Raw genomic sequence first — 26,043 nt, 5'->3', positions numbered from 1 at the left:
TTAGAGCCTTCAATTTTCAAAATGACCAATTCATAGTTTTGAAATATTTTGTATAAGCAAGTTTTTCTTATAAAAGTAGACATAATGGATTAGGTCAGATGTAAGGCAACCTGGTTGTCAGAACCTATTGTTGTGAAATAATCCACTCAAACAATCTCATAATAATCCTCATATTTTAGACACATGTATTCTATCCCTCTCACATAACTTCTCCTCAAATAGGCTGGGAAATCACCTTGCTCCAAAAACAAAGTCACTTCCATTCAACCACTTGTCTGGTTCCCACACAAACGTCTCTCCACTTATTGCCTGACACATGACACTGTATTGTTTTTAAGGGAAATTTTCCCTTACAAATAAAAGGCAATAGGGAGGAGAAAGGGACGCTTAATGGCTCACTGCTCTCACAGGTCCATAGATACAAAAAGCTCAAGGCTAAAATTCCTAACTCCCACCAACTAGCTATATTTACAGCATCCATTACTTCACTTCGGTGTAGATTTGCTTGATATGAAAGAACAACAGGACAGCTTTAAAAGTGAGTTTTAAGGCCTTTTTTGCCTTTAAAATACTTGTTGTTGAAAGGGGAAGAAAATCAAGTCATTTCAAGCTAGGAGCTGCAGGGATGATGTACTTACAGATGCTGCCTGCTTGCGGGCCTGACTGATGAGTTCTTTTATTTCAGACAGATTTCTGCTCAGGTTCTCTTCTAGCCTTTTCAGTGGTTTCAGCCTATCAAATAAAAGATTGGCTTGTGCTTCTACTTCTTTAACTTGTTGTTCAGCTGAGGTTGCTGCCAAAATAAGAAGGAGATGTTGAGGCAGCTTGAAATGGAAATTCGTTATTCGATCCTGGAATATAGTGACCAAGATGGTATATACTGGAAAATTTTATAGTGTATAGTGGTTGAATATCAATAAAAATATATACACATAATATTAATACATTAATTTGATATCTATATGAAAAAAATAAGTTCAACTGAAAGAAATTCCATATATATATGCTTTTAAAAGCCAATCTATAGTTAGTAAATTTTTATTTAATGCTTATTGAGTTCCAATATTAGCATTGCATGCAATGACATTTCTACAGTGCAATGAAGCAGCTAACTAACCAGCTTTTGATGAGTCCATTATAAGTTCACTGGTTTTCCGCAATGTGTCATTAACTCTGGACAATGCAGATGAAGTGTTCATCAGCTTCTGAGTAAAATCCACAATATGGCTTACACCAGTAACATCACTTTTGTTCACAGCCATAGCCATCTCTTTTGCTTCAAGAATTTTTTCACTGGTATCTGGAATATAAATGATTCTATATATCCCAATGATTGCATATGCCATTTTTCCATTTTTTTCAGAGATTTGTATGAGTAAAAGACCAAGGTCATAACAAGTATTTAGGCTTTCCTAAAGAGTCACTCCTGGCAGTCTAATTTATACTGGCACAGTAACGTGTTCAAAACATTATAAAGATTGTAGCTGATAGAATGTCTGATAATACACATTACGTTTTGCAGACTTGCTTGCTTCAAGTTAGGTGAAAAACATATTTTCTGGCTGACATTTTCTCTGTAAAATAATAAGTCTTTAAATGAACCATTAAAAAAAAATCCAAAATAAAACTGGGACCAGATTCCTGATTATCTAGTGCATTTTGAGCCATAAAGAGTATGTTTATATTACCCCAGCATGCTGTCAGGGTGTGCCACATTGATACACTCCATTACAGCTCTATGAATGCTACCTTCCAAGCCAGTTAAGGAAGCTGCCTTATTGCTATGCTGTACATCTGCCAGTAAATTCTACTTCTCAAGAGCTTTCTGGCACACAGTATATACATGTCAAAAGAATTCAGATGACCTGAGATAGCCAAAAGATTCTGAATTTAGATGTTTAAATATTTTTTCTTCAAAACTTGAATTCAGGAAACAATTACACCAAATGGCTTGTTTCTTGACCAGCTCTCACCAGGATATGAGCACAGATAAAACTAAAAGAAGATTTGAGTCTGTTCATCTGACACTTTTGAAAAAGAGGTCATTCTGTACAATCCAAGACACTAATCTTATAGGGGTGATCTAGAAAATAACTGTTAAGGTCAAGATATCAAATACATTACTTTAAAAAAATACTGGCCAGTTCCTGCTCTTAGATACTTCTGACAGAAGTAGCAGATGATGGCAATCACAGAGAGGTAGTTCCTGCTCTTAGATCCTTGGCCTCTGGGAAGAAGTTAGAGAAGCATGGTACCTACTCCATCTTCTGCCTCTGGCTCACATGACTTACATCGGGGCAGATCAGACAGAGCAGAGCTTGGCTTCACCATACCCAACCCCTAGCCTGCCCCTTTTCTGCCAGGATTGAAGGCATCTGTTATAAAAGGTAGCTGGATTTCTGGAATTAGTTTTGGTTATGAAGGGATTTCCCCTACACAGGTCACTTGCTGCTTCCTTAAGAAAGAGGCAACACAAAGTAACTCACTACCAAAGCTATATTCAAACAAACATAAGTGAAGCCTTAACTTTGAATTACTAGCTTTATGTCAGTTAGCAACATAGCCTTAATTTTTCCATTACTATTACACTTCTGTGCGACTTAAGATCTGGCATTGTAAAACAGGATGTTTTTAAACTTGGACATCTGTGAAACAGCAGTGTTCTAATCTGGACATACAGTGAATCCTTCAATTCCTACAAATAAAGAAACATTAGATGTAATGTATTACAACTTCTCTTTTCCACTCTCTTCATAATAGTGTCTGCAATATTCAGGCCTGGTTTGTTTGAAACACTGACCTTTCTTAAAAAAATAAATCCTATATGGCTTTTGAACAATAAGAGATGTGTAGTGAGACAGATTTCACTTACCATTAGGTAGTGCTCTCAGTGCTGTCACTGAAACTTTAAGCTGCTTAGCAATCTTAAGAGAACTCTCCCGAACCTTTTGTACCTTCTTCCTCAATCCATTCAATCCAGACACAAGGCCTGTTGGAAGAAACAGCTGTGTTCTTTTCTACACATGTACAGATGCAAAACACCTTGCCGTCCATACTAAATCAAAATATTTAAAATGGTTTTTAAAAATAGTAAGATTAAGGTGCAAACAATTCAGATATGGATCAAATGGAAGGTTTGGGTTTTTTTAAAATCACATTAGGTATTTTAGTGAATACATACAAGTTTAAAATGAGTATCGTTATCACTTCTCGGCCTCTTGAAGGCTCAGGTCACGTGCTGTAAGTTGTCTGGGGCCTATATATTCAAGTACTTTATCACAAGTCCATGATGGTTTACTCAAAATTGTTGTTCTTGGTTAAAGCAACTGGGTCAAAATGATGCATGTATGATTAGGAAGAGGAAAGCATATTTGATTTCCATCATTATGTTAGGCTTTTAGAAATAAGATAACTTATGATTCTGACAGGATCCATCTAGGGATATTTTTACTGGCAATAAAAAATACATTCTCTGAACAGTGAGATTACACAGCCATATGCATATTTTCAAAGAAGTTTGAGAGACAAAATGCAGTTTCTTATTACAACTTGACCTCAGTAAAATACCCCCTCAGCGAGCAGCACCCTATGGTGATGTAGCGACGCGATATGTTGCTGTAAGGCATGCTATGGCGAAGTAGCAATCATGTGGGTCTACACGTGATCACCAGCTACACCGCCATATCAGCGCACTCCCCCAGTATAGTGCACTACTACAATGACACAGCAATGAAATCTACCTGTGCGCCACATGCATGACACAGTAACCACCGGTACTGCATCGTCCTTTAGTACTTCCAAAAGGCAGTACTAAAGCAAGACACCCTAGCAATGTCATCATATGGCAACATGTAGGTGTGCCCTCATTGTATGATCTGATGCAAAACATCTTCCTTTATGGCAAGATTCTGTTCCAGCTGAAGTCAATGACAAAACTCCTACTGATGTCAGTGGTGCAGGATCCAAAATCTTCTGAAACTTTTCAGAGTAATAAAAACTTGAAAGGATTTAGAAATGTATAGATATGATGGTGAAAGGCATTTTATACAAGCCCTGAGTAGATGTTCAGCTTGTTACTATAAATTTCACCTGAGCTGAGACAAGAAGAAAAATATTAGATACCCGTGTGGTCATTAGGCCTAATTCATCACTGGCTCTGAGGTAAATGGACCGTGCAAGAAAGAATCTACCTTTATTGGCTCTTGCATCCGCCCTAATGACTAAATTCATTGCATTTGGAGAAATAATCGGTAAGGAATAATCAGTTATGTTCTAGAAGTACGTTTTGGAAAAAGAAAAGAAACAGAACACAGGTTTCCTTTTAATATTCACAAAGGAAAATTATGTTCCTTATTTGACATTACAACAACACATTTACCCATGATGCATTGGTTTATTCTTCTTATTTATGTCTCTTCCTCATTAATTTACATTCATTGCATATTGAACATATAAATAACAGTGCATAGCTATGAAAATACTGTGAAAAATGTACATTCTTTGCAGCTTACCATCATTTTTCCTCTTCAGATTTTTTGCTTCATTTAGAAATTTCGAACTAAGCAGTAGGGTGTCTTTCCCAAGAGAATCAAAAGATTCTTCTGGCTGAAAAAACAAACAATGCTTGCCACATAGGAAAAAAATAAGTTCAGCTGAAAGAAATTCCACCAATCCTCAAATGGTATTATTTTCATGTATATTCTGATTATTATGGTCTTTTCAACATATTAGTTTGCTAAGCATGAATTCACTAACTTTGGGACATAAACTTTTTTTAATATAACAAAAATAAATACACAATGGTGAATCTTGATATGACCTGATGGAATAGAAACTAGGAATGATAAACTATTACATATAAACTCAGGTGCTGACTCACAGTTTTACCTCAGTAAAGTTGGTAATGACAAAATTATGAAAACTGGGTACTTAAAGATAGGGACTCATATTTAAAAAATGTTGATCTTAAGCTTTCTTTGAACCAGTTTCCCCATATGTAAAGTGCAACTAACTAGCAGAAAAGCATTTTGCAAGTATGTTAATTAATCTGAACATAACTGAGCATACAGGGTGGATCTACACATGCTATTAAGGTGATGGAATAAACTCTGGCACAGTTTAACCAGAGTTAACTGCTCCTGGGCAGGTTCATACTTTGAGCCAGGGCGGAGCAGTCCCAAACCGGAAGCAGGCTCAGGGGTCAGCCCTGAGATCTGGGTGGCAGCAGAGGGTGGCCAGGGGCTGGCTGGGGCACAAGGGTGCCCAAAGTGCAGAGCTGTGTGGCAAGGCAGCAGGTAGGGGTCTGGCCCCCTGCTGTCTGAGCTGATTGGATGCAATTTATGCCCAGGTCAGCACAATGTGCTAGGTACTGCTCAAACTTGAAAAAGAAAGGGTATAATGTAAACCAAAATGTCTAAGTTTTTAATCTTGGTAATAGAAGACTAAGACTCTGGCCCAATGTTCTGAAGGTAGCAAGACTAAAGGATGACTAAATAAATATGCAATTAATGAAATATATAAGATTCTGGAACATTTTCAACACATAAAGCAACGTGGAAGAGGTAAAGAAAGTCAATGCTGGGAGTGAGCTCAGCTTAGGTGCTAAGCAGGATAGATTTTGTAGGAACAAAGATATCAGGGTTAAATAGACCAATAGAAAATGCACACACACACGCATGTGTGTGTATGTATATAACTGAAATGAAAGAAAAAGCAGATTGGTTAGAAAAGACTGACAGAGGCAGCTAAGTGATGGGTATTTAAGGACTGGAGACCTCAGAATGGCCTAGAGCAATGCTGCCCAACCATTTCACCCTGCAGGCTGGTGCTGGTTTGTTGGTGGCCTGGATCCAGCCAGTAGGCTTGATCTAGGGCACAAGATAGGTGCAATAGGGGCCAGACCTGGACCAATGGGGGTTGGAGATAGCACAGCCCCAACCTGTCCATGCACAGGAAAGGGGCATGGCCTGGTTCTGACCCAGCCATGAAAGGGAGGGGGGTGTGGCCCAGCCTTGACCCAGGTGCATGGGGTTTGGGAATTTGGTGGCAGGGTAGGGGTAGTGGTATTCATTTCTATTGCTTCCCCACCACTAAATTCCCTGATGCATGGAGAGCATCATGGGCTAGATGTAATGGCTCCACAAGTCAGATTTGGCCTGTGAACCAGAGGCTGAGCACCCCTGTCCAAGAGGAATGGGAGAAGTGGATGATGTTAAATGAAATAAGCTAATATTTGGAGATAAGAAGTAGAGTATAATGAAGATATGCTTGTGTTGTTGGCTACTTTGAGTGGGGAGGTGATCCAGGGATGGAGGTCAAACAAGGAGGTGAAGAGAAAAATCAGTATCAAAGGGAATGTCAAAAATGAAGCTACATAAAAAAAATGAGGGTGAAAGGCTGTGATGAGGAGAAAGAAAATCTGATAATCAAAGTCCAGCAGGAAGGTGACTCAGATGACAAATACATGAAAGAAAAGAATTACCCGGGGAGTATTTTTCAGAAGTGGAAACAAAGTAGGAAAGATGTTTAGGGAGAATAGAAAGCAACAGGTGGTATCAAAGAACATGATACTGCCACCATTGTCCTTTGGGATTAAGTCAGGACAGGAATCATGAAAGGAGGCAAGAGTGGATTCAGCAGATGTCTGACAAGGAGACTCAGATATTAGAGTACAGAATGATGGAAAAGCATATGAGCAGGCATTCAAAGAAGAGCCAGATATGGGAGGAACCTAAGACTTAAACATGAACACTTACCAAGTCCAAGGGGTCAATTATAATTCGAGAAGCATCATCTGCTACACTCTCTGTACTTTCAATCAAACTTTTAATATTGGGGTGGGCATAGACAGTACTGGTTGCATTCAAAGATACATTTCTTACATTTGAAAGGCCACTGTGGAAGAAAAAATATACATCTATTTATATAAATATCTGCAATTGATGGGTATATAAAAAGTCACACAACATTATATCCAGTGATCATACATTAATTTAAACATTAATGTGCTAGTTGTTTTAGATATGGTCATTCATGAGAACAGAAAGATATTAATCAACGCTTTCTAAAATAAAAATACCACTTGCTTACATTAAAAGTAAAAGCAACTAAATTTATTGTAGTTTGAAAAGAAGAGAAAAAATGATCTGCTCTCTTAGCAGCTTAACCTATTATTTATCTTAACTACATCTGGCAGTAATGTAGATAAAGCCTCTATTGAGTTCATGAATCTTGATGCTTTTACCTGTCTAAAACGTCTGCAAGTCTTTGAAGTTCAGCTGCATGATCCTCTGCTCTGTAGACTAGGTCAAGCATTCTTCTCATGGACATCTGCATAACCAGGTCATCCACATGATACCGCAATTTTGCATTCCAGAGAACCAGGCCATCTCGTTGGAGCTCCAGATTCTTAGTAGTAGAATTATTTACCTTTTTAAAGAATCAAATGAAACAGACAACAGACTACACAAAATTAATATTAGCATGTTTAAAAACTTACCGACGTAGAGTTCTTTACATCTGTGGCAAGACGTGCAGCAACATCCACCAATGCCTTCCCTTCCTTAACTAGCATGATGGAAAGGTCATTTTCCACATTTATGCTTAGCTTTTTATTCTGTAACATAAATCAAGTGCTTTGTGAAAAGCTGTAGAATGAGCTAGTGCAGAAGTCAAATACTGTCTAACCTTTTCTATTATTGACATTTCATAGATTCTCCATAGGCTTTTTTGGATATTAAAAATATTAGCTTTAAAATCTAAAGATGAATTTAAGTCTGTAAAGTGAACTATTTAAAACAAAATATTTATTTGATACTTTTGTATTTGACAATGTGGAACCTCCAATCTTACATTTAATTCTGCCAGGTTACTAAAGATAAGGGGAAGCAGACGGTTCGTCTCATTCGTGTTAGCATGAGCCTCATTCACCAAGTCCTGGGCTTCCTGTAGTCTGCTCATGTGGTTTGATAAGAGATCACTTGCATCTTTTTTCAGTTCTGCAAATTCTTGCTGGGGTCTGTGATATTCTTTCTGAACCCGTAGCAACAACCTTTCTGCACCTCTAATAAAAAGAGAGAGAGGATAGTCAATAAATGTAGGTAGGTGTGAGAAGTGAAAACAGGATTACCCACGCTAAATGCTGACTTTATATAAACTTACGCAAGTTTGTTTATGAACCAGAAACACACATACAGCTATAAAATTTGCTTGTACCAACAGAAGACTAGATATTGTTGGTTTATGTTTGTGACAAGCCTTGTGGCTTGTTAGCTTTGCCCATGACCTCAGTTAGGGGGAAAATGGACTCTCTACATATTCTTAATAAAAATATGCAATCCCTCAGTACGATAGTTACTAGAAGAGAGAAAAATCCTGTACCTATCCTTAAAAATGGTTTTATATGTAATCCTAGAATTACTGCGAAAGAATTACCTAACCTTTATTTATCTATTTATTTATTACCTATATTTTTCCATGATGAGTATTTTTGCACCTTCCAGCAAAATATTTAGTCCTGGCTATTTTCAAAGACAGGATGCTGAACTCAGGTTTCCAAGGATATGACCCTTCATGGAACTCCTATGTTCTACCAATATATAACATGCACACTACAGGCCCTGAAGTGTCACTTTTACATAAATAATTCTGATTTTTGCTTTAATCTGCTTTTTTATGTCTTCAACTACAGCAAAGTATGTTTCATTTATAGAGTTATCACAAACAACAAAGCACATTTCATCTCACCTACTAAACACCAGATATGTATTTGTATTTATATATTTAAAATGTTGATCTATAATTCTTAACGTCAGAAACTGTAGTTCTACTTCATAATAAAAAACAGGTGCTAGTATGAATATTTTACAAGGCGGCATCCCCTAAACTACAGCAGAAAGGTTACTCTCTAAAACAATGGGGAACTTTGTCTTCTGAAGTAAATGTAGAAAGACTTAAGTTATAAATACTGTTTAATGGTATATCATCAAAAAGGCAATTCACTGTGATCCATGAGGTAACTATCTGCTCCCTGACAAATGCACTGTCAAGCTGCTTATTTAAATCAGTTTTGAATTTGCAGCTGCATAGCAAGATAAATTCTGCAGAGCAAACTCTTACAGTACTGGCATAAATCTTATTAACTCTCTTCTTCAATCTGTCAAAGGACAGTTATCAGAGAACTTTCAGAAATTTCTGCTGTGAGCCTGTAATTGAAAAAGTTAATTGAGAAATGCCCTGTATAACAGTCCAGGATACTGTGAAAGTCAGAACATTCTGTTACTATGTGATGGAGTGATTGGAGGTGCTTTTATATGCTATTCCAAGTCATTCATTATTATGAGAATAACTAGGTTGCATTTTAGTTCATTTTCATGTCTGTCTATTTTTTGTAAAAATTACTAAACAAGACAAGAGCAAGCATGAGAGATTGGTGAGCAAAGTGTTGTATGCTTGCTACCTGACTCTACTTTGGGATCACATTAATATATGAAAATAAAATTATCCAATTTATCTGACACATTTAAGCAAATACTGGGCCTATCTACATGTGCAATTAATGCATCTGAAATTTCTGTGCAGAAAATTCAGGCTCATTAAAGCTTTCCCTGGGATCTGTCTACATGTGTGCCCCCATTGGGAACAAACTGAACTCAACAGGAGCAGCCTGTTCCAGGGCTGCTTCTGACCTGCTCTGTCCCCCTGTAGCAGCCAGGGGGAACTTTGTGTGGGAGAAGGACGGAAGCTGTCCTGGCTGGGCAGGCAGCTGCCTCCCAACCATGTGGAGATCACCTTAATAATACGTGTCCTGATCTCCACATGGCTAGAAGGCAGCGGCCCAGCAGACAGGACAGCTCTCCCAGCCACGTGGAGGACTGGGACTCAATCTCCACGTGGATGACAGGCAGCGTCCCACTGCGCCAAGACAGCTCCCCCTGCCCCCTGTGGCTCCCTGCTGCCTAGGTTGACCAGGACCAATTTGCTCCCAGTCAGCATGTACATGAGCAGTACAGCACATTAGTTAATGCACTGTTTTTCTAGTGCCTGTATCTACAGGTACTATTAGTACCTGTGTCTACAGGTACTGACTAGAAAATGGTGTATTAGACTAATATATTGTGCAGTAATTGCTGTGCAATGTAGGCAGTGACACTTTACTGCACATTAGATTAGTTTAGATGCACCCACAGTATCCTTCCCAACCTAAAAAACTGCAAAAAAAGTGGGGGGAGGGGTGGAATTCTCAAAAGCATTTGGCATCAGTCTAAATCTGAAGTCAACAATAAAATTCTTATGAATTTCAGTGACGCTAGAGTTAGGGAAATGAACATTTTAAAAATCCCACCAAAATGCTGTAAAAAAGCCAATATTTAGGTTTCGCAGTTCTGGCAACTAATAATTTTAAAGCCATTTTAAAGTATTATTATTATTACTACTACTACTATGACTATCAATAATAATAGTCATAATAATAATGCATGGTGTCATACATACTATCTCTGCTCCTGTCATCACCATCAGTCCCTCAAAAACAAGTGATATGTGTATGTGGGGAAAAATACCCTGTGAAACTTAGCACCACAGTGAGAAGGGTTTATGAAATCCTTACATGTGTTTCAAAGATGCTACACTACAGTTCCAGCACAGCATAACCAACATGTTTTCTTTTCCATATACTGTTACAAAACTGATATATTTTTCAGGTATATAACAGCAATGAGATAATACTTACTTCAGTACAGCATTGGCATTTTGGTGCTGCTCCCTGAAATCCCTTTTATGCATTGTTTCCAGCAGGGTAGAGATATTCTCCAGCAAACTCTGAGCTGTGCTGTTTGACAGCTGGAAATCCAGACCCAATGTCTCATTTAATGATGCAGCCACTTCAGCAAGGACTAAGTGAGAATGAAACAATTCATCCAAGTCATTAGGAAAAGATGGAGTAAGTTTGAATCCCTTTCACAAATTTAGCATAGATATCCTCCCCTTGGAAACAACTGTCTCATATTTACAAAAGGTGTATGCGTGGCCATAGTTTAAAATCAGGCACATTACCTTTGATGGTTGTATGCACAGTGTCAATAGATGCAGTCAATTCCTGACTCCTGTTCATGTTTCTCTGAGTGCTGCTGTTGAGTTGCCGGCCCCTCTCTAACATTCTAGTCAACTAGCATAAAAAAAAATTAATGTTTTTATGATAACATTTCAAGACTTGTGGTTTTCTTCTGAATTTTTTACTGAATAAAAAACATTTCTACGGTTTGCAGTGAATTGTATGGGGACAAAAAACAAATAACATTTCCTGACAAATAAAGTCATGTTTAAGTGGATTTCAGATGCTGGCCAACCAACTGAGATGAGATGCCTGCAGGTGGATTAGTAATCGTGTGTCCTGCATCTTTCAATATCAGTGAGAAATTGCTCTCTAAATTGTCACTACAATAGGTATTACCACCCCGAAATAATTACTTTGAAGAAGAGAAGATGAAATTTTAATATTTTAAAATAAAGTCATTTTCCAGATGTGGCACTTCTTGTAATAATAGCAACATCTGTATCCCTGAAAATGCTGATTTATGTTAGAAATGTAGAAGAGCACAAGTGGCCAATAAATGACATGACAGATCTCTAGTACATAATACTGGTATCCCCATTTACTACTTCCCTGGTTGGGGGAGGATGGGGGGACAGAGGGGAGCTTTAATTAGAGTAGTTCTGAGAACCATTCTTATTAAAGCGCCTGGAACATCTTGTGTATCAGCATCCCCGCATTTCAAACTGTCAGTGGGGGCACTTTATCTAAAGCTCAAACAAGTTTTAGTTAAAACACTCCTCTGCTATTTTGAAGTACAGGGACAGTGATACATGAGACACAGTGGCTGGCTGCAGCGCAGTAATTACCACACTCCAGCAGATTCAATTAATTACAGCACATCAAAGCAACTGTCTGGCTCAGGTACAGGCACCCCCCATTGTGAGGTACTAGGAAAATGCACATTAGCCTATCTTAATGGGCATTAACTGAAGAGCATAGTTTTAGTGACACTTAATGCATATTAGCTTATTTTAATGAGCATTAACTAAATAGCACATTTTAATGATGCTTTAATGCGCATTAAAATAAGTTAATATGCATTTAAGCTTACATGTAGACATGTCCCCTGTAACCTCAGTAGGACCTTTACCCGAGTGAAGACTAAATAAAAAATGCTTTGCTTATTCATTTGCAGTCTGCTCACTTAAATCATTTTGTAAAAAAACCCACAACAATGGATGTGGTTAAAGGGTAGGAACACTTGGCAAATGTCCATAAATGACAAAAAGGTTGCCAGAACTAGTAAGAAGAAAATATTTCCCTTACTTGATATATGAATCCTTAAAATAGTTAGAAATTAAAGTTTTCTAAAACACACTAGAAGACCTTTTGTATGTTTTTAACCATTCTGTAGTAGAATGCTATACCTCTGCTCCAGAGTTTTACAGAATAACTCAAAAAAACTTCTCTATTAAATGTTATAGGTGTTTACAGTAATTTCTAAACAACTCTCTCTTCACCCCCACTGAATACTGTAAGGCCTAAGACTTTTCCATAAGAGGTTCCTCAAATATCACTCTGTAACTTGAAATCAAAATGTAGAGTACTTGCCTCCTTTTGCAGTTGATCAGCGCGTCCTGATATACTCATCAGATGTTCTTTTGCTGTCTGTAGTAAATGAAGTGGATCTTCTCTAGGTAATAAAACTTCCTATAAGGAATAACAGATTAATATTTAATGTATAATTCTTAGTAAAGATTTCATGAAGCTACTGTTTTTGTAACCAGAAAATGTTGAATGCAAAAACTTAGTATATATTTTAGGTAATACACGTTTATTAACATTAATATGTTCAAATGCCTGATTTTACATGTGTAAATTAAAAAATCTGAGATGTTATCAGCTGACGTCACAAGTACTCTTGGTGCAATTAGGTGTCAAATCTCTGGAACCAGCCAATTGTGCGTGATCCATGACCAGTGGAATCTACTGACTGTGTGTGATGGAGGAAGATGGTTCTACATCACCCACTTCTTTGTTACTTTAGCCTTATCAAGGGTTGAGCTGGTCTCTTCAGAGCTGCCTAAAGATCCCTCTAAATTATAATGCCTAACATTATACCCTGGGACTACTTGCTGGCACCCGATCATTGAGTTCAGAACCCTGAAGAAAGAAAGGAAGGAGAGTGGCAGAGTGCAGACCCTGGACTTCAGAAAAGTAGACTGTAACTCACTCAGGGAACTGATGGGAAGGGTCCCCTGAGAAGACAAGTCCTGAGGTGGAAAGGAGTCCAGAAGAGCTGATTGTATTTTTTAAAAAAACCTTATGGGGGGTGCAAGAACAAACTATCCTGATGTGCAGGAAGACTAGCAAGTATGGCAGAAGACCAGCTTGGCTTAGCATGGAACTCTTCAATGAGCTAAAAATGCGAAAAGGAAGCTTGTAAGAACTGGAAACCTGGATAAACAAACAACTAGGGATGAAAGGGATGAACACAGGCATGAAGGGAGGAAATCAGGAAGGCTGAAATGCAACTGGTATTGCAGCTAGCAAGGGATCTGAAGGGTAACAAAAAGGGTTTCTACAAGCAACAAGAGGAAGATAAGGGAAAGTATGGGTCCCTTACTGAATGAGGGAGGCAGCCTAGTAACAGATGATGTGATAAAGGCTGAAGTACGCAATGCCTTTTTCACCTCAGTCTTCACAGGACGGTCAACTCCCAGACTACTGCACCTAGCCGCACAGTTTGAGGAAGAGGTGAGCAGGCAGCAGTGGTGAAAGAACAAGTTTGGGATTATTTAGAAAAGCTGGATGTGTGTAAGTCATACACGTGTGTGGGGCCACATGTGATACACCCAATGGTACTCAGGGAGTTGGCTGATGTGACTGCAGAGCCTCTGGCTATTATCTTTGAAAACCTGTGGCAACTGTGAGAGGTCCCAGACAATTGGAAATGGGCAAAAGTGGTGCACGTCTTTAAGACAGAGAAGGAAGATCTGGGGAACTACACTCCAGTCAGCCTCACCTCAATCCCTGGAAAAATCATGGAGCAGGTCCTCAAGGAATCAATTTCTAAACACTTGGAGGAGAAGAAGGTGATTAGAAACAGTCAGCATGCATTTACCAAGAGCAAGTCATACCTAACCAACCTGATTGCCTTCTACGATGAGATAACTTACTCAGTAGGTAAAGACAGAGGAGTGGATGTGATATACTTTGACTTCAGCAAGTTTTTTGATATGGTTACACACAACATTCTCACAAGCAAGCTAAGGAAGTATGGGTTGGATGAAGGGACTGTGAGGTGGATAGAAAACTGGCTAGATCGTCTGGCTCAGAGGGTAGTAAATCGATGGCTCGATGTCTAGTTGGCAGCCAGTATCAAATAGAGTGCCCCAGGGGTCAGTTTTTTCAATAATCATCATCAGTGATCTGGAAGATGGAATGGAGTACACCCTCAGTTGGTTTGCAGATGACATAAAGCTGAGTGAATTGTAGATATGCTGGAGGGTAGGGCTAGGATTCAGAGAGACCACAACAAACTGAAGGACTGGATCAAAAGAGATCTCATGAAATTCAATAAGGACAAGTGCAAAAGTTCTGCATTTAGGATGGAACAATCCCATGCACCAGTTAAAGCTGGGGACTGACCGGCTAAGCAGCAGCTCTGCAGCAAAAGACCTGGGAGTTACAGTGAACAATAAGCTGAATGAGTCAACAGCGTGCCCTTGTTGTGTAGAAGGCAAAGAATATATTCTTTGGATGAGCTGGAGGAGCTCCAGGCCACAGTCCAGGGACTGCGTGTCATCAGGGACTGTGAGCATGAGACAGACTCCTAATACCAGGCCCTTCTCCCCCGGGAGACGGAGGGTAAACCACGGTCTCCCTCCGGAACAAGGAAGGACTTGGGAACCTCCCATTCTGTCCAGCCAAAGGGATGGACCAAGGTGGTCAAGGGCCCTAAGGTCCACCGCACCAAGGCTCGTGCCCCACTGGAGCTATGCAACGGGTACAAACCTCTTGCAGCCCCAGCAGAGCCTGCTGAGTTTCCAGCTCCTGCAGGCAACACAGGCACTACTGTAGCTACCGCCCCTACTCTCCCCAAAACAAAACACAAAGTGTTGTTGTGGGAGACTTCATCCTGAGGGGGCTGAGGCAATCTGCTGCCCCAACCCCTTAGCCCAGGAAGTCTACTGCTTCCCAGGAGCCTGCATCTGAGACATTGCAGAGAAGATTCCTAAGCTCCTCCAGCCCACTATCCCATGCTCCTTATTCATGTGGGCACCAATGACACAGCTCGGAGCGCTCCCAGCTGGGTCATGAGGTGCTACAGGGATTTGGGAGCGGGGCTAAAGGGTCTGAGGGCAAAGGTGGTGTTTCCTCTGACCCTCCCAGTCTTGGGCTACGGGCTGAGGTGGGAGAGGAGGATCCAGGTAGTTAACCAAAGACTGCGACGTTGGTGTCATCAGGAAGGCTTTGGCTTCCATGACCAGTCTGCCCTTTGGTGAGAGAGGCAGTGAGCTGCTGGGAAGGGATGGCTTCCACCTCTCTCTGCTGGGAAGGAGGCTCTTCTCAGCCATACTGGCTGACCTGCTCCACCTGGCTTTAAACCAAGGCCGCGAGAGGATGGGGGGACTACCGCCACTGCTGGCCCGCTGAGCAACCCTCGCAAAGCCAGCAGGCCATGGCACTCTAAGGAGCCCACACCTGCCCCAGCCCTGGAACGATCTGTGGGCAAGGCAAGGGCCCCCAAGGGGACACTTGCCTGCCTGTACACAAATGCCAGAAGCTTGGGAACTTGTCCTCCTGCTTAACGCAAATAATTACAATGTCATAGGGATAACAGAGATCTGGTGGGACTCTACCCATGACTGGACCACGAGTATAAGTGACTATACCCCGTATAGAAGAGATTGAGGAGACAAAAGGGGCGGGGTGTAGCTCTCTATGTCAAGGAGAGCTACGCGTACCTGCAAACTGATATTGGCGACCAGGGCGGACGGCTGGAGACCCTCTGGGTTAAAATCCATGGGGAACACGGCACGGGAGACACAATGGTGGGAGTCGACTACAGACCTCCCACCCAAAGTCAAAAGCTTGACCAGGAGTTCGCGAGGGCATTGGCTGATGCTGCATGCTCCAGGTCCATGGTTGTCATGGGAGACTTCAACTTCAACTACCCAGACATCTCATGGGAAGAGCGCTCAGCTAAATCTGAGCAGTCACAAAGCTTCCTCTCGTGTGTGGATGACCTCTATCTGACACAAGAGGTCAACAGGCCAACATGAGGTAAAGTGCTGCGCAACCGGGGACCTAATGATCAAAGGGAAGATGGGTGACAGCAACCACAAGCTGATCACCCTCACCATCCACTGTAAAGCTGACTTTGACAAGCTCAGGAGGCTTGTCGGTGAGACCCTAAGGGACCACAACCCCAAGGGGAGGCGAGTTCAGGAACAGTGGTTGCTCCTCAAGGGAGCAATCCAAGATGCACAAGTTAATGCTATTCCATCTCCGAGGAAAGGTAGCAAAAGGGCACAGCAGCGCCCTTGGCTCTCCAGGGAACTAGTGGACCTCCTGCATCTAAAAAGAAAGACCTACAAAGGATGAAGGATTGGATGCACCTCCAAGGAGGAATACTCTGCACTGGTCCGGACCTGCAGGGAGAGAACCAGGTTGTGACAGAACTCCAATTAGCTACAAGTATCAAGGACAATAAAAAGTACTTTTTTAGATATGTGGGGAGTGTGTGGGAGAGAAGGAGCCGTCGGGCTCCGAAACTCCTTTCCGCGGCACAGGCGTGGTACAGCCCCTCTCTCAGACCCAGAGCATGGGGCGTGAACATACCCCTTGCAGGTGTACGGAGGTAGGAGGGGCCCGGACTGAGGGGACCAGTATAAAGGAGACACCGGTGCTAGGCAGAGCCCCGGCAGAACCGGAAGAGCCCAGCAGGGAGACGGACGCCGGCAGGAGCTCATCGTGGTGGATGCGCGCTGTCCTGAACTGCGGCCGCACCTTTTGGAGAAAGGGTAAGCCCCGCGGGGTTTATGAACCCGGGCGGAGAGCCCAGCGAGAGGAAGGACTTAACAAGGCGGTCGGGAGCAATCGGCACCCGGCAAACCTATCTACCGTAAAGCCCTTAATAAGGAGGCAGCTCAGCCTGCCAGGTCACAGCTATGGTAGTGAAGGACAGAGCGGTCTCAAGGAGCCCCAGGGAGGGCTGAAGAACCCGCTTAGAGTTGAGGAAAGGGGTTCTACTCACGGCGTACAGGGCAAGAGCGGGGAACCACTGCTGAGGATCAGGGTGGGAATCCGAGCTCTGGAGAGCCCCTGGCCGGAATTGTGTTACAGTTGATCTTTTGCATTTTGTTGTGGATTAACCCGAAAGAGGAAGAGAAAGAAAGACCGTACTACGTGGCCGGCCTAAATCGGTGGCCACAACCCAGCAGAATGGGCGAGGGTGTAGGGGTGGCGGAGCCCTCATCAATGTGGGACACCGCAAACTCAAGGAGTCCCACTTCTGGACTGGCACGCACCGGACAATAACACTGGACCAGATTACCATCAAAGTCGTGGCAGGCGAGTTAGATGCGTACAGCCCGCAGGTGAGCGACCTTTGACCTCCGGGAATCAGTCCCGGCGCAGGGGGACAGTGGCCGGAGTCACCACCCCACACGGAGCCAGAGGAAAAGCAAGGGCAACACTGGACCCCTGCTAAACCAGATGGGACAACTGCCGACTGATGCCCAGGAAAAAGCAAACTTGCTAAATGGGTACTTTGCGTCAGCTTTTCACCAGTCCCATGGGATTCCCCTGCCCATTATGGGACAGGGAGGTTCGGGTGAGGGGGATTCCTTGTCATTAATGCTGACCTCGTGAAGGAACACCTTGAGAGGCTGGATACCTTCAAGTCAGTCAGTCCTGACAATCTACACCCCAGGGTACTCAAGGAGCTGGCTAGCATCATAATCCAGCCCCTGGCACCAATATTTGAGAATTCCTGGTGCTCTGGCAAAGTGCCTGAAGACTGGAAGAAGGCCAATGTGGTGCCTATCTTCAAGAAAGGGAGGAAAGTGGATCCGGCTAACTATAGGCCCTTCAGCCTGACCTCTATCCCAGGGAAGATTTTAGAAAAGTTTATTAAAGAGGCCATCCTTAATGGACTGGCCAACGCCAACATCCTCAAGGATAGCCAGCATGGGTTTGTTGTGGGTAGGTCTTGCTTGACCAATCTTATTTCCTTTTACGAGTAGGTGACCTATGACCTGGACAAGGGAGAGGAGATTAACGTCATATATCTTGACTTCAAAAAAGCGTTTGATCTGGTATCCCATGATCACCTCTTGGCAAAACTGGCCAACTGCAGCCTTGGGTCCACCACGATCCACTGGCTGGGGAATTGGCTCTGTGGTCAGACCTAGAGGGTGGTGGTTGATGGACGTCAATCATCATGGTGCCCTATGACCAGTGGGGTCCCCCAAGGCTCTGTCCTTGGACCCATATTGTTCAACATCTTCATTAATGATGTGGACATTGGAGTTAGAAGCGGACTGGCCAAACTCTAGTGTAAAGCATCCACACCTGAGGACAGGCTCAGGAAATGAGCGGATGAGAACCTGATCATGTTTAACACCGAAAAATGCAAGGTTCTCCACCTTGGGAAGAAAAACCTGCAGCATCCTTATAGGCTCGGCAGTGCTACGCTGGTCAGCACTACGGATGAAAGGGACTTAGGGGTCATGATTGACCACAAGATGAATATCAGCCTTCAATGTCATGCTGCGGCTAGTAAAGCGAGCAAAATGCTGGCTTGCATCCATAGATGCTTCTCAAGCAAATCCCAGGACATCAGTCTCCCATTGTACTCGGCCTTGGTGAGGCCACAGCTGGAATACTGCATCCAGTTTTTGGTTCCTCAATTCAAAAAGTACATGGAGAAGCTTGAGAGAGTCCAGAGAAGAGCCACGCGCACGATCAGACCTTATGACAACAGGCTGAGAGCTATGGGACTCTTTAGACTGGAAAAGCACAGGCTCAGGGGAGATATGATGACCACCTATAAGTTTATAAGGGGTATTCACCAGGGTCTGGGGGAACGTTTGTTCACTAGAGTGCCCAAAGGGATAACAAGGTCGAATGGTTATAAACTCCTGCAAGACTGTTTCATGCTGGACATAAGGAAGAATTTCTTCACTTTCCGAGCCCCCAAGGTCTGAAATAGCCTGCCACCAGAGGTGGTTCAAGCACCTACACTGAACGCCTTCAAGAGAATTTGGATGCTTATCTTGCTAGGATCCTATGACCCCAGCTGACTTCCTGCCCCTCGGGCAGGGGGTTGGACTCTATGATCTTCCAAGGTCCCTTCCAGCTCTAATGTCTATGAAAAAATCTATGAAAATATATTTTCATAGATTTCATAGACACTAGGGCTGGAAGGGACCTCGGGAGATCATCGATGCCTGAAGCTAGTTGGAGTTCAGTTGCAGCCTTGGCTTTCCTGGTTTGCTCCCTGCAGGACCGGACCAGCGCGGAGTAATCCTCCTTGGAGGTGAATCCCATCCTCCATCCTTTGTAGGCTTTCCTTTTTAGCCGCAGGAGGTCCGCTAGGTCTCTGGAGAGCCAGGGGGGCTGCTGTGCGTTCTTGCTGCCTTTCCTCCGTGTTGGAATAGATTTAGCTTGTGCATTGAGGATCGCTTCCTTGAGAAGCAACCACTCCTCTTGAACTCCCATCTCCCTGGGGTCATGGTCCCTAAGGGCCTGACCAACAAGCCTCTTGAGCTTATCAAAGTCGGCTTTTCTGAAGTCAAGGACTTCTGTGTTGCTGACTGACTTGCCAGCTTTACGGCGGATGGTGAAGGTGATCAGCTCGTGGTCGCTGTCACCCAACTTCCCATCAATCACTAGGTCGCCGATTAGGTCGTCCCCCGTAGCCAGTACCAGGTCAAGCAGCGCTTTGCCTCTCGTTGGCCCATAGACTTCTTGAGTCAGGTAAAGGTCATCCACGCACGAGAGAAAGCTTTGCGCCCGCTCAGATTTAGCTGAGTGATCTTCCCACGAGATGCCCGGGTAATTGAAGTCACCCATGACAACCAAGGTCCTGGAGCAAGCGGCCTCAGTCAGTTCCCGGGCGAACTCCTGGTCAAGCTCGGGACTTTGAATGGGAGGTCTGTAGTAGACTCCCACCGTTGTGTCCCCTGTGCCGAATTCCCCACGAATTTTTACCCAGAGGGTCACTAGCTGTCCATGCCGGTCACCAACATCAGCTTGCAGGGACATGTAGCTTTCCTTGACATAGAGAGCTACACCCCCACCCCTTTTGTCAACACGATCCCTCCTGTATAGGGTATAGCCCTCTATACCCGTGGCCCAGTCATGGGTGGAGTCCCACCAGGTCTCCGTTATCCCAATGACATCATATTTCTTTGCACTGAGCAGGAGGACGAGCTCATCCTGCTTGTTGCCCAGGCTCCCAATATATTGGGTTGCATTAATAAGAGTGTTGCCAGCAGATCAAAGGAAATAATTATTTCCCTTTATTTGGCACTGGTGAGGCTACATCTGGAGTACTGTGTCCAGTTTTGGGCTCCCTACTACAGGAAGGATTTGGGTACATTGGAGGGAGTCTAGCAGACAGCAACAAAAACGGTTAGGAGGCTGGAGCAAATGACCTATGAGTAGAGGCTGAGGGAATTGGGTTTATTTAGTCTGGAGTAGAGAAGACTGAGAAGGAATTTAATAGCAGCCTTCAACTACCTGAACGGTGGTTCCAAAGAGGATAGAGCTAGACCGTTCTCACTGGTGGCAGATGACAGAACAAGGAGTAATGTTCTCAAGTTGCAGCAAGGGAAGCATAGGTTAGTTATTAAGAAAAACCTTGTCACTAGGAGGGAACAATCTACCCAGAGAGGCTGTCAAATCTCCATCTTTGGAGGTTTAAAACCCAGCTGGAGAAAGTCTTGGCTGAGATGATATAGTTGGGGATGGTCCTATTTTGTGTAGGGGGTTGGACTACATGACCTCCTGAGGTCCCTTCTAATCCTAATTTTCTATGATTCAATGATCATTGGAATACAGTGTACCTCTGGTCATGCTACGTGCCCACTCAGAAATGCTCATTATGCTTGGGATAATTTATATCACCTAGCAATTTTTTTCAGGCTAGTTTTAAGGCAGGTCTCAATCACCTTCATAGCTCAGATGTATAAAAGGTTGTCGAGCAGGAGGCATATCTACACAAGACACTACATTGCTATAGCAACGCACTACTGCGACGTAGCATCAGCAGGCAAAAACCATGACGCTGCAGCTAAGTCACCATAGCAACACACTCCCTTGCTCTAGAGCATCGTTATGGTGATGTAGTGGCTAAAAATAACTGTGCACCACTGGCATGGCACACTAACTATGGCACCATAGGGGTGTGTCCAGGGAGTCAGAATCTAGTCCTTGGTCCTTGCCACTTACAAGCCACAGACACTCTGAAGTGTTGTACACTTCCATCATCAACATGCTACTTTCTACTTATAACTCGAGACAAAATTTGACTGCACAATTCCATAAGATTTTGAGGACCTTGAAGTTTGGGTCCAGCACTTCCCAAGTTGTAGCTTCCAAAACTATTTCTGTTAAAAATTCATACTAGAATAAAGTTCAATATTAGAATTAGCTCATACCTTTTCACTTGGGATGAGAACATGGAGAGATAAAATACTTACTTGCTCTGCCTGAAATCCCATATATACTAGTCTGTTTTCTATACACGAATGAAAAGACTAATCACAGGCAGGCTTTTCAGTTCAGGGCTTAAACAAGACACTGCTCTTTTAAAGATACTTAGAGGTGTGAAATGTCATAACATCCCTGGTCATAACATTGCTTATAAGGAAAAAATTCATACCTGGGCAGATCCTGCATTGAATTCTAGACATGTATTAGAGAATCCCTTATAATCCATCCTAAATCCTTTTCACCTACATTTCCAAGTAAGTGCTATGTAAGACCCTACAGTAAATTGTTTTGTAGCTAGAATCACGAAAAATAGAAACTGATCATTGTTTGCAAGACATAAGATACTCTGGTGCTCTTCACAGGACATAGTGACCCTTTTTAACACAGCACAGGCTCAGCACAGTCCTAAGTCGAGTTTCAGGGACCTAGTTCCCAAGCTGATGGGTATGGTAAAGAATGCTAAGGTAGCATGTCAAGGGGATCTGTGAATCTTTTCTCTCTACGCAGGGAAAGGCCAGAGAAGGGGCAAATCTGCTTTAATGTTCAGAAAGAGCGTGCATGGCAAAGGGCTGAACTTTGGATCCCTCCAAGCCAAGCCCAGGAAGGCATTCAGAAAAGGCCATAAAAGACCGTAGTAGAAGCTTAAAAATACATAATCATATGGCTATGTGGCTGGGTAAATAAGCTGAAGTAGGAGTGATGTTTTAGCTACAGAGACATCCACATCCAGAAAGAGAATTAAGGAAATGTAACAGAGCAGAAGAAATTTAGCCTTGATGAGAAAGAAGCAAGTGAGAGCTAGTGGAGAAACCTGACTGTTGAGAGCCCCAGGACTGTTCCATATGAAAAAAGTAATATCTACTCTCCCTGACTCTAAGCCAGAAAAAGGGAACGAAAGGAGAGAAACTTAGAACTCTTCAAAGAATGACCAAGGTCCAGTGAGACAGATTGGATGGAAGAGTTTTAGGCTTTTCTGTGACTTATTTTTGTATATCCCAGAAGGAGGGGAGTTTTTAAATTGGCCAGAGGAAGAATGGCAGACACAGGTCTGACTCCAGACAAAGAGAAAGATAAGTAATTGCTACCGTTATTTTTCATAAAGTTACCAAATGATTTTTCTGCAATTATCAATTTCATTTTTTGACATAGCACAAATAGGGCTAGCTGTATGCTGGTCATAACATTTAAACCTGCCCACTGGGACAACAATCTCACAGAGTTTTCCCACAAGCTTCTGGCATTCCTTAAACATTTATCAGCACACTGACAACTAGTCTACATAATTTGATTTATGTTCTAAAATATGAGAAGGGGAAAGTGATACTGATGTAATTCTTGCATAAAACCTGGCTTCATTTTAGCAGGAAATTGCTAAATATACTTTTAAAATGTATATGCCAGAAGTTGACTTTCCTACAAGAACACAAACATTATCAAATACAAACTAATTATGTAATTACACAAGTTTTAACATTAACATAATGTAATATTTTGATATATTTTAGGTAAAAAATAAAGCACAATTAAAATGGGAGGTTAAAATTAATTCTGAGCTAGTAGAGAGGCGAATAAGGTAATTCCCCCAACAATATATATAAAATTATATCCTAGGGGCTCAAAGGAAAGAGAAAACCTCAAAGAAACATGGAGTTGTTACATATAGTTTAAACCATGTCTCAGTTCAGTTATTGCTGAGTAGGAGCTTTCCACTATACATGCTTACTTTAGCAACCACAAACCATGAAAAATTCTGTTTAACTTTGCCTTTGTGCAAGCAGGGAGATCCAGCCATATGAACTTAATCTTCAGTGATAGCAAGTGACCCTCTAGTATTGTGATGCAGTTCACAAAGCAGTGATGTTCCAAGCATGTGAATATATGAACCACAACGCTCTGAAATGCTATGTAAGCAAGTTAAATCGCAACAGTTGAGCTCCCCCTTAACTAGAGTTAGGCTGCGTGCCTCTGGAATAACTGATTCTTAGTACAGATTTTAGAGAGTCAAATTCAGCCCCAAGCATATAGGTACAGGCTAAGTAAGCAGGACAACTATGGAAATGTTGCAGTGAACCAATCCTGTTATGCTTTTCTCCAGCATCTCTTCACACAATTTAAATCTTAATCTCTAAAAGGCTGCATCCCATTTTGCTAATATGTAGTAACAATTAATATTTCTATATATACGCCCATGCATTTTTATCAGCTTCTGTGACAGGTCCTTAAGGGCATCACAGAATTTCTTTCAGAACTAAAGTGCAATCATAAATAGGCCAGAGCAAGAAAACAAGTCCGCTGTTCTTTAAGGGAGAATTAGAATTTAAGCTCTTTGCATCAGAATGCCATGCACAATTCTGAAGCCATTAAAAATCAAGAGTGATACTACTGAAATACATGAGTGATATAAAAAAATCAGCCAAAGTTTTAAATTTGGAACATAATTAAATTTGTGTGTTTATACATCACCTTCAGTTGTTTTGTTGTATTCTCCAACTCTGACAATTTCCCATATGCGGCAAGGACAACATCAGTAAGATTCACAGAAAATATGGCTTTGTCAAGGTTAACCAGGTCATCTAATAAGACACCTGTACAGTCATCATTGCATGCTGAAGAAAACATTGAAAAAAATATTAGTAAAACAAGGCATTCATTGAAAAGAAAAAAAAAACTTGGATTGGCATATGACAAAAATTTACTTTATATGGAAGGTAGGTCTACAAACAGTGATTGCATACAATATTGTACATTTTGCATCATGTTTTTAACAAGGTAGGGACTGACTTTGATCATACTTATGCCAGTTTACCACCAGTACGTGTCTGACAGGTTTGATCCTGTAGGTTACATTGGTGACAATACAAAATAATACCATTGAACTGGATGTGGTTGCACTGGTGTGGCAGTAGAGTTGGGCCAACTGAAATATATTCTACTCTAGTGAAACTGCACTGACCCTTCCTAGGCCCATTCACATAAAAGCAGGCAAAATCTAGTTCACAATTAGTAGTTCACTGTAAAAGTACAGTACTATAAGCTACATAATTTGTTTTGCTATCAGCCACTAAAGGGAACCCAAATGACCAAGACAACTCCAATGGAACTATTTCAGCAATATGCAAGGTCTGCATATCAATATTGTATGAATACAAATGCGTACACAAGAAAAGTCTTGGAGTTGCATAATGGAAAGACATTACAGACTAACAAACACAACCTTAACCTCATCTATCACATAGTACAAGATAGGTTAAAGAACACTTACCTGGATGTTATGTTCTGTATTATTACTTTCTCATTTAAATGACATGCATTCTATGTAACAGATACTAGTGTTTTACTTGTTGCTCAGTGTTAAAATCAACAGTGCGAAGAATAAAATCCTGCAGCAGCTTAACAATAGAAACAATCGGCATAAACACCTCAGAAAACTACACTTCTATACATACCACTTAACTGTAGCTAAAGCTATTGGGAAGAAACAAAGAAAAGCCACCTACAAAGACATTCATTTTCCACAAGGATGTATCTTGGTTCACATTCATCACAGCGTTGTCCTGCCACACCCTGCTTGCAGATGCACTTTCCAGTTATATGATCACAATTATTGTGGACAGAACCATCTGGATTGCACTGACACTGCTGACAGCTGCCACCAGGTGCTTCAGGATCTCCATAATAACCTAGAGAACATCTGAAGGGGAAAAAAAAAGACACTGCATATTATTTTGATACCTATTAGCAGAAAAAAGTGAAAAAGAAACTTTTTTATTACTAGCTGACATAGATCTTTGAAGAGCGTTAATAAATTAACATTAATAATTTATACAGTCATCCACAAACCACTCTATGACACTCTAGCTACTGTAAAAACATTTTATGACAACTGAATACTCCATTCAAGATGCAGATATGTACAGTTCTAATGAAAAATTTCCCAGATGGGGAATTCAATCTCACCTCTCACAGTACTGTCCTTCATATCCAGTGAGACAAGCATTGCAATGATAATCATCAACATCTTTCAGAACACAAGTGGGACTAAAGCTAGAGAAGAGAAGAGAAGAGAAGAGATAAATTACAACCCAAATGCCAAACTACACAAGCACTGATAACTATTTTACTAGCCTTGGCAGGTACCCACATAATAGTTCCAGCACTAAATGTGCAAGCTTGCAGTGTCATCCACTCAATTGTGATGCAGTGCTCTAGGTTACTTCTGTGACATTTTTATATATTTTGAAAATATGCACAATTTCATTGCTATTTGATAACTGTGTAGGATC

General features: G+C 41.8%; 1 protein-coding gene across 4 annotated transcripts in view; it reads right to left on the bottom strand.

Annotated features, from left to right (window-relative positions):
* Positions 1-26,043, bottom strand: part of LAMA1 (laminin subunit alpha 1) — a 178,384-nt gene that overhangs the window by 28,195 nt on the left and 124,146 nt on the right. For 2 of the 4 annotated variants that reach the window (XR_016441386.1, XM_090039717.1), the window contains exons 31-44: positions 25,718-25,804; positions 25,258-25,451; positions 24,224-24,366; positions 12,644-12,742; positions 11,053-11,164; positions 10,730-10,892; positions 7,852-8,062; positions 7,499-7,615; positions 7,244-7,428; positions 6,756-6,894; positions 4,512-4,605; positions 2,873-2,989; positions 1,118-1,300; positions 639-793 (exon numbers count right to left, since the gene is read on the bottom strand). Coding sequence is in view for 3 of the 4 variants with exons in the window: in XM_090039717.1 (XP_089895843.1) it covers positions 639-793; positions 1,118-1,300; positions 2,873-2,989; positions 4,512-4,605; positions 6,756-6,894; positions 7,244-7,428; positions 7,499-7,615; positions 7,852-8,062; positions 10,730-10,892; positions 11,053-11,164; positions 12,644-12,742; positions 24,224-24,366; positions 25,258-25,451; positions 25,718-25,804 (1,999 nt within the window). In the remaining variant the exon portion in view is untranslated. The remainder of the gene's footprint in view (positions 1-638; positions 794-1,117; positions 1,301-2,872; positions 2,990-4,511; positions 4,606-6,755; positions 6,895-7,243; positions 7,429-7,498; positions 7,616-7,851; positions 8,063-10,729; positions 10,893-11,052; positions 11,165-12,643; positions 12,743-24,223; positions 24,367-25,257; positions 25,452-25,717; positions 25,805-26,043) is intronic. The other 2 variants (XM_090039718.1, XM_090039719.1) reach the window with 2 other exon arrangements.

The sequence above is a fragment of the Crocodylus siamensis genome, chromosome 3 (assembly GCF_052110815.1).
Source record: "Crocodylus siamensis isolate JL-2025a chromosome 3, ASM5211081v1, whole genome shotgun sequence".
In the NCBI taxonomy this organism is placed as follows: Eukaryota; Metazoa; Chordata; order Crocodylia; family Crocodylidae; genus Crocodylus; species Crocodylus siamensis.
This window is presented reverse-complemented; position numbering and strand designations above follow the sequence as displayed.